This window comes from Vombatus ursinus, unplaced genomic scaffold (genome assembly GCF_900497805.2).
Source record: "Vombatus ursinus unplaced genomic scaffold, bare-nosed wombat genome assembly UNPS02014781.1, whole genome shotgun sequence".
In the NCBI taxonomy this organism is placed as follows: Eukaryota; Metazoa; Chordata; class Mammalia; order Diprotodontia; family Vombatidae; genus Vombatus; species Vombatus ursinus.
In genome coordinates, this window is record NW_020954559.1 from 6,595,085 (window position 1) to 6,604,729 (window position 9,645).

At 39.0% G+C, this 9,645-nt stretch overlaps 1 protein-coding gene across 1 annotated transcript in view; it reads right to left on the minus strand.

The window, feature by feature from the left end:
• LOC114046321 (transmembrane protein FAM155A-like) overlaps positions 1-8,561 on the minus strand; it is a 726,009-nt gene extending 717,448 nt beyond the window's left edge. The window contains exon 1 of the mRNA XM_027866622.1: positions 7,485-8,561. Coding sequence (XP_027722423.1) covers positions 7,485-8,453 — 969 coding nt within the window. The 5' untranslated portion in view covers positions 8,454-8,561. The remainder of the gene's footprint in view (positions 1-7,484) is intronic.
• Between the last annotated feature and the right edge of the window lie 1,084 nt (positions 8,562-9,645).

Here is a 9,645-nt window from a genome sequence, read left to right on the forward strand (position 1 = left end):
TTCGGTCTTTTTTTTGAATTAAGGCCTATAGGAGAATGCCTATTCTCTAACCCCAACATAGTACCTTAAAAACTGCTCCTACCACACCCAGAGCCTCACACACATATACACAATGTCTTTCCCCTGCTTCTGATGCCTACAGTATGTATGCCACTGTTAAGTTGCCCATTCATAATTATATCTACTCTAGCCCCTTATAACATGGTTTCCAAATCCTATCCATCTTTCTCAGATTTCAAGGGTCTCAACATTGCTCCAGATCTGTCACAATCCTTCCGTTTATGTTCTGATTCCTAGGACAATATGCTGAGATACTGTTGTTCAAGGAAGTCAGAACAGGTGGGATGTAACAGTGAAGTAGAGCTATCAAAGGAAGTGGGGGAAAGAATAGAGATACTGAGAGTTTAAGGAAATAGTAACTGAAAGAGAGCAGTGTAAGCACAGAAAACAAAGCAAAGGGGCCCTAAAATCCAATGTGTCTACTTAGCAATTGTGTCCAGGAGTGGCCCTTCAACTTACGTAAAGATGTAACAGCTGATGACAGCTAACCTCTAGGATTGTTTACTAATGTGTGGAATGAAAGAAATTCCCCTCCTTCCTTTAAATCTTATATCTCACCAACATAAGGTGGAGGAAGCCTTTGGGGTATGGAGGAGAATTGGTTACTTCCTTGAGTCCATGTTAAACATTCTAGGATTTACAAATGAAGGCAATTTTAGCAATCATTTAGTTCAATTCCCTCATTTTCCCAATGAGGATCTTCATGAGTCTTCACCTCTGGCAAATATTACACACATAAGTAGCAGAACTGGTATTTGAACCCATATCCTCTAACTCCAAATTCAGTTCTATTTCCCGCTACATTTTTAGTGATGTAGATCATGTATTTTCAACTCCTTTCAGCTCAGTGTACATCACAACCCTCACACTTTACATCTGAAACTCTGTCACTGCAGTCTTTCATGTCTCATAGGTGGCACATGGTGATATTTGGAGGTTCAAAAGTAACCTTTGAAAGTTTTTTTTTTTACTATAGACAAAAGTCTAAGGACATTTTCATCATAAGTGCATGAATCCAAAGGAATTTCCTCTGCAGAAAAGTCAGCTATTTCCTCACTTAAGTCATCTGAATCAGAAATTTTCTTCCTATTGCAAAAGCAATGAAAGATATGAATCTGAGGCTGTTTCTTACCAAGAGTATATTATAAACATTGCATATGGTGGTTTCTGTATTTTAAAACTGTAAAATTAAAGCAATAGAATAAATTAAAATGGAAGAAAATGCTCTAGGAAAAAAAAATACTCTTATTATTGGCATTGTGACTTAATTTGCTTTTTTCTAGTAGAGAAAATTAAAATTTCCAAGTCTGAAAAAGGTTTATAACCTTTAGAGTTAATAACAAAAGATGGCTAAAGTAACCATCACTTGCATACACAACAGAAAATGGTAGGCTGCTACTAGAAATTAATTTCCAAGTGAAGTTGGTTATCAATCTGTGAACACTTAGCAGTCCACATCCACAGTGGTTTGTCAATATTAGCCAGTTGACCTTACATTTTGAAAAGTAGGCTAAAAATATCTTTCCAATCTCTGCAGAATGAATGGAAAATATTAATGTCTTGCAAAGGACCTTATTCCAAGGATTTTGTGAATGATTAGAACCCATGAATATGAAATACAGTCATGTTGCAGGATATATAGTCACTCACACACAGAAAATCAAGAGGCTCTCTCTTCAGAATTAAAACTATTCAAAAAGTCAACGTGTATTGAATGCTTTTCAATAAATGCAAGAAAGGAAGGGGAAACAATTGGAAGTACACTGCTTGGGGTCTCTTTTAGTACTACTTAATAATCTAAATGAGCTTATCTCTCCATCTGGCCGTGTTACTAAAATGATACTTGTTTTTCCATCACCCACGTTGATTAGTGCTTACTGGCAACCAACCCATTTTATTATGTCAGTCTATTAGGTGTGTATCATCTGAATAACCCAATCCTGCAAAATAAACACCCCTATTAGCCCTATTCCCTTGCTATGCCATCTTCTGCAACTCATCTAGCTCCTAATCTCCATGTGCTCTTCTTCTTTCATATCATTATCCAAAGTTCTGCTGGTCCTAGGCAATACTGTATATATATGTGTGTGTGTGTGTGTGTGTGTGTGTGTGTGTGTGTGTGTGACGCACAGTCATGCTTTCTCCCAAAGTCCACACTGCATTTAACATCACCTCTCCTACTCATTTCCAACCAGTCTTTCCATCTTTTTTTTTCCTACAGCTCTGCTTCCAACTCCTAAGTGACTTCTTATCTGTACCACTGTTTTATTGTTTGCTTACCTTTCTCACTTGTTGGATGATCAGATAGGACTAGTCTATTCCACTGAAAGGTAGGAAATAGAAGGATCTTCCACTCTGGTTATTACCAACATCTGGTGTACACAGACTATTAATGAACTTAGAGAAATATCAAATATCATTAGTCCATTTTAATGATCACATGGAATGAATTGGTTACCATCTGTTTGACTGTGGAGGCATCTAACATTGATAAGACCATGGATCAAATGAAGTATTATAATCTTTTAAAATAAAGTATTTGATAATCACTTCATATAAACATATGAAACCAGTGGGAATAAAAAGAATACACACTTAATGATGTATACATATTGTGTTTAAAGAGATAAAATGAAGTAGAAAATTGAAGAAATTACCTAGCTAATTCATTATGGCAAGAAACACTAAAAAAAAAAATCTGAGTAGTAAAAGGAGAGAGGAAGAGTTACTTAAAGTGCTTTGCTTCAGTTCTTCCATTCATCTTGAATGTCAACTATCATTACAAGTTAATAAAAGTAGTTTTCATAAAAACAAATATACAGAAGCATAAATTTAAATATCTTGTTTCTTATGCCCTAGATAGATATGAATATGACCAAGTTCCAAACACTTAACTATTCACAATCTTTATTCTGAAAAGATGTCTATCTCAAAAGTAAAGCCTAGATTTCTCCCTAGATAAAAGAATCACAAACTTTATTTAAAAATCTAATCCAGTGAAATACTTGGTTGACTATAAAAAAATTAACTTTAAGTCCTTAGAATAATGAGGAAAAAACTGGACCAAAATAGTTAATTTGATAGTTTTAATATTAAAAAATGCGAATGCAGTATATTAAAACTGAGCTGATCGATTCTGCAAAAAAGTTCCAAAAAGCACCAAAAGGCTAACTAAATTAAAAAGAAAAACAACAACTCAAAGGTTGATTAAAGCTATAACATAAATTTCAAAAACAACCAGTATATATAGAGGAATGGATGATATGTACTACAGTGACCTTATCAGAGGTCAAAATATCTGTTAACAAAGACAAAGTCTATGTGCATACCATTTTCACTTAGAGCATAGAATTATAGATTCAGAGGTGGAAGAAATTTTAATCATCCAATCCCCATATCTTACAAATGTAAGGCAAAATCTAGATACAAAATGAGGTTTTTGTTCTCTAAATCTAGCACTGGCCAGTATTTTCTTGAGTTTACTGAGATAACCAAGGTAAATCATACCGCTGAAATATGATGACATGCCATTACTCATGTACATAATACTAATGCAATAAATCAAAACTATAATCTGAGGCACTTCCTAAGAAATCTAAAGAGGCATCACAATCTGCTTCTACTTGAAATACAAAATAAGAAATCCTACAAAATCTACAAATACTGACCACTGGTAAAGCATATGACTTTGAAAGAACAAACCCATATGTGACACCATGCTCTGGTTAGAATGTAAACATATAACTCAAGTTCATTGACTGCCATGCAAATGAAGACAGAATCACTGGCTACAAAAGCTTCTCTCTAATTTTAACATCAATAGTCCCTAAATGCATGTTATTTTTTCTTCCTGGTGTATAACTGAAGGCATGCCAAAGAGGTCCCAAGCTATGGTTTTAAAGAAGAAATATATATATATATATATATATATAGAGAGAGAGAGAGAGAGAGAGAGAGAGTATTATATAACAAAACTTAAAATATATTAAGATAATATGTACTTGCATAATTTTGCAGTTTAGAATGCAATATGATGGCCATGTCTGCATGTAGCACTGATTTGAGGTGTTCTCCCCTCAATGAATACTCCTATCTAGTATGCTTTTTGAATGGTACAGAATCCTACAGGATAGTAATAGTTACATGTTTTGCTACTCAACTGAAACCTTATGTATAGCAGAATGAAAACAGCAACAATATGACATAGACAACAGTTTCTATCAATTCTGTATTTGTCAACATATTGCTCCACGTATAAAAAAATGTCCTTTTCACTTGTTTTAAAAAGGCAGCTACTTTCTTAAGATATTAAAAACTTTCATATGTGTAAATGATTTATTTTGATAGCAAAGCATCTTATAGTTAAATGTGTACTACAGTAGAAAGAACATATCCTAATTTCTTCTAACAAGGAGTCCTGGTTATCAGTGATTCCCAATCTTGGTGTTGTCAAAACAAAACTTATAGTGCAAAGCCATAAAAATTACACAATGATACTATGTCACAGACTCAGGAAATATAAAGTAAACAGCTACCATGTGAAATCTCTTTCTTATCAAATGTAGATTTGAATCTCTTTAAAAAATTAAATATGATGTTGTTTGGAGCTTGTATTGTTGGTAGTTTTAATATACCTAGTGTTGCTAAAAATTACTAAAACAATGAATGTTGATTTTTAAATGTATTTGTATGATGTGACAGAAATAGGAGATTCTTAATTTTAATATAACATGACAGCATAGTTACATAAAAAGGAAAATGTTCACATAATCTATTGTGCTTATACATAATGATGCATATCCTATACATGAACTTTAATAATAATTTCCCCACAATTGTAGCTTTTAATGGAATACTTAGAAAGCTATATCAATACAAATTTTAAAAAAATACAAATTTTAAAGATTATGTACACTTAAAGTTTGTTTTGTAATTCATATATGCCATATATATTTCTGTACATATGTATTTATATGTGTGTATATTATATATATAAACACATAGACATAATATTATATATGTATATATACATATATATAACATATGAGTCTATTTTTAAGCACTTCAGAGAAACCATTGTTCTGCCATAGCAACAGTATTTAAAATATTTAAGATAATTTTAATATTATTACATATTAATCAATTTATTTTGGAAGCATCCCAAATTGTTTTTTCATCAATAATTAGTGTTTATTAAATTTAAGTACAATAAAAATATCTTGTCATTAAAAAATACCTGTAGAAATGTCAAGTCATAGTCAAAGTGATCTGTCATTTATTATGCTGGGCATGTCTGTCTGTGTGTAGTGATGGTGGTGATAAAGACAAACTCCATTGCCTTTGTCTACTGTTCAGTTTGACAGAGATTTACAAATGTGCAGGTCACTTGCTGTAGTTGCTACTTGCCTATGTGTCTCTTTTCAGGTTCTGAGTTCCCATGACTCCCTGTCATACCATAAGCCAACATTAAAAAAAAAGAATCTTTCTGAAATAGAACATACTATCACAAGGTTATTTTTTTTAACCTATAATAACCCCTGCTCCATAAAGTCACATATGTAAAACATTGCATCTGGTGTAGTGGTGATAAGGCAGTTGAGGAAATGAAAAGCATTGCCCTATAGCTGTACTAATATGTAAAAAGTGGAATGGATAATTGACTTAATCCAAAAGAAACATACTTTCATCCAAACAGCCCTCTCAGTCCATGAGTTAACACAACCCATGTGTTAAATGTGTTTAAAGAGTTCAAGTTGTAATACTCAGAAAGCACAATTAAATATATCTTTATTCAAGCTACTAAGGGAGGTTCATGCAAATGAAAGATGCATGGCTTAAATTATTATAAAAGAAACATTCATACTTTCTAAGGCTTAAAATTATCTTAAAAACTCCAAGACCTAATTTTTGTCTTTTCTATCCATTCTATCCTTTTCTTTCCATTCATCGTACTTTATCCCAGTAAATAACACAATATTATAGAGGAAATCATCCAGTAACATTCTTCCCCCCAGCCTCAGAGATTTCACTATAATTCTCAGAGTATGAGAAGCATAGGTCCCTCTATTGATCTTAAAAAGGCAACTACTGGGGAAGCCCTGCCTCTGGTTTGTTTTGATCACCACAGGCCTCCCACTTTAAGAGAAGAAGGTCTGCCTCAGATGCTAAAGAACATAGCCAGAACAAGATTTGTTTTGATTTGCTCTAGTTGCTAAGACAGCAGATAATTAAGACCAAATAAAATGTGGCCCTGCAACTATATCTAGGAAAGGAACTCTCAGGCCAGTGATGTTTTCAAAGCACAAATATAGAGTCTAATATGATACTGCCCTTGTCTGTACTTTCCTAGGTTCTGTGGTGGGTCAGCCACAGGAAAAGAAGAGGCTAGAGTGCCTATTTAAAATTTAAATGAAAGTGGTATGCTTTCTTTTTTTCTAATGAAAATAGAATCATAAAAAAGCCTTACATTGTTAATCTTTCCAGGTGAGAAGGGTTAGTCCTAGCATATAACAATGAAACTTATTGAGATTTGGTCAGCATTATATCCCTACCAAAGGTCACTGCAGTATCTGTTTATATCCACTGGAGTCCTTGAGCTAGTTTCAGCTTCAGCACCTCGGATAGCGATGCACTTCTCAGATAGGACATCTATACAAGGACCGTCTCCACTGTGATAAGCTCTACTGCTTGCCTGAAAACTGTTGATTGATGTGGCCTGACAACCAGTAAATGTCCCCAGACTTCTATTCAACAGTGCGGAGGGGATCTTTAAGGGGGCTTAGCAAATACTAATTTATAACATAAAGCAGTTTTCTTATAAGAATTCTGGAGAGCATCCTGACAGACAAAGCTGTTATTATTAAAGAATTTTCAGAGAAACCTGGGAAGTTAAAGAGGCTAATTAACCTCTCTCTAGTAGACAACTCCAGCATTTCATACAATCAGAAATATACCTGCAAGCACTGAACTGAATTTGTCTTTTCGTCTTAACCAAATACCAACAACCACTGCTCTTATTTCACAAGAAGAACAACTTTAGGATGTCACAGCAAGACAGTTCTTGTGGAAACACATGCCTGAATTCACACACACACACACACTACTTCACTTTCTACTGTGACTAGTTTTACTCAGTGGCATGTAGTCCCTACCACTACAGTCCACATTGAGACGGTCGAAGAACACAGCAGAGTTTAAGACAATTGTATGGAGGTAGAAATGGAATTCTGTTATCCTAGAAAACCAAGATTTCCCTGTTCTAGAAAAGAATCCTGTTGCATTAGACAACCAGACAACCCCTGTGTCTGGCAGCCTTTCAAGTTACCATAACCACAAGTAACATAAACCATGGGAGTGGGGAGGGGAAATAAATACAAAAACTCTAAAGTGATCGCACATAGAAGAAAAGACACCATTGATCCTACCTTACAATCCTTAGGACACGATTTCACTGAGTACTCATCCGATTGCAAATATTTCTTGAGCACAAGCTCAAACTCATCGTATTTCTCCTGAGCATGGTGGTCGTAGCGTTGGTAAGCCTCAACGCACTGCCTGCAGCTCGTCCTCTTCCTGTCCTCCTGGAGCACCACGTCCAGACTACAGTTCAAAGAGTCCGGATTGGACAACCCAGAGAACAACTCCCAAAACGTGTAGGAATTACAAAAGGGAAGGTAGAAATCCTTCAAGTGAGGAGTTTTATGCTTCCCTGTCACCTGCTGCTGGGGCTCCTCTTCTATTACCTGACTCCAGTTCCTCTGGCAAACGGAGTCCGCATCCTCAACTATGAAACACTGGCCTGAGGAGGCTGCCTCAGGGTAACACGTCTCCAAGCGCCACAGAGGTTTGGTAGAGTTTCCTAGAAAAATAGCCTTGTTCTGATTTTTTTGTCCTCTGCTGCTGTGGCCGCTACTGCTGCTACTGCCGCCGTTGCCGCCGCCGCCGCCGCTGCTGCTCCCGCTGCTGCTGGGAGAGGGGGGGAGGGTGGGTGATGAGGAGGAGGAGAGGAGTCTGTGTGCCTGTACGGTAGGCGAGGACTCCCCCATGCTAGTATATAGCGCTGGCCAGGAGGGCTCCTGCTGCCGCTGCTGCTGCCGCTGCTGCTGCTGCTGCTGCTGCCGCTGCTGCTGCTGCTGCTGCTGCCGCTGCTGTTGCTGTTGATGTTGTTGCTGATGGTGATGCTCCTTGTCTCGGGTCCTGGTCAGTTTCGCCTCGGCGCAGAACCACAAGTGATCAGAGAGCAGGACTGTGAAAAACAAGAGAGATGCCAGAGACAGTCGCCATTTCTGAGCCCTCTCTGAATCAGTGAACGGTTTCTCGTTCTCCCGGGGTGCTGCAAACCAGATTTTTAAGCCGTCATCATACTGCCGACACATCCAAGCACCCCTGGTCATATTTTGGGAACGCACAGCCCTGGCCGACTCCACTGTGAGGGCTCCTGTGCCAGAGTCACCACAATATGCATTGACTTAAAGGGTTTAATTTTCTTATCCCCTCCTCCCGTGTCTCTCTCTCTCTCTCTCTCTCTCTCTCTCTCTCTCTCTCTCTCTCTCCTTTTTTTTTTCTTTTTCCTACAGAAATCTCAGGTTCTGTAGGTAGATCTGACTTGCATTAAAGCTAATCATCAGTCAGACCCCATCCACTCTAGAGTGGGAAACAATGATGCGGAGAGAGCACAGAAGAGGAGAGAGAGAGAGAAAGAGAGAGAGAGAAGGAAGGAAAGAGGGATGGTGGTGGTGGTGGTAGTGGTGGTAGTGGTGGTAGTGGTGGTGGTGGTGGTAGTTGGTGGTGGTGAAGGTGGAGGAGGAGGAGGTGGTGGTGTGGTGGTGGTGGTGGAGGTGTGGGGTTGGTTAGCTCGTTTCTCCTCTCACCCAGGCATTGTCAGACCTCGGTTCCCCATCGCTCTCTTGAGAAAATCCCGCTATCCCCTGACAGCTGCATGCCGCTTCCCTGCAGCCGATTGAAGGCAAAGAGAGCGTCTCCCCTCCTCCTCCTCTCTTCCTTCTCTTCTTCCTCCTCCTCCTTCTCCTCCTCCTTCTTCTTTTCCTTTTCTTCCTTTTCCTCCTCCTTCTTTTCCTCCTCCTCTTCTTTCTCTCTGCCTTAGTCCAGAGCCTTGGCAGAAGTCGACTGAACCTCTCTCCCTCCCCCCCCACCCCCCACCCGGCGCTCTAACTGGTGAGCTGCTGCTGCAGGTCTTCCTGGTGGCGCCTGCTACTGCTGCTTCTGCTGCTGCTGCTGCTGCCGCCGCCGCCGCCGCCTCTGCTGCTGCTGCCGCCGCCGCCGCCGCTGCCCCTGATCCTGCTCTTACTCCTGTTCCTGACGCTGCTGCTTCTGCTGCTGCTGCCGCCGCCGCCGCCGCCGCCGCCGCCGCTGCTGCTGACAACACTTGGTTGCTGCGGTAGCTGCCGCCCGGCGCGTTTTCCCCCGGCACACTGGGCGGAATTGCCTGGATTTTGTCTGCCGATGGCCACAGTCATCTTTGGTCCCTGGGCTAAGTTGCCGCCATCTTCGTCCTGAAGAAACACTTTTTTGGGGGGAGCTCAGCCTTTTGCGTCATCTCCTCCCGCGCCGAGATCTCTCTATCCT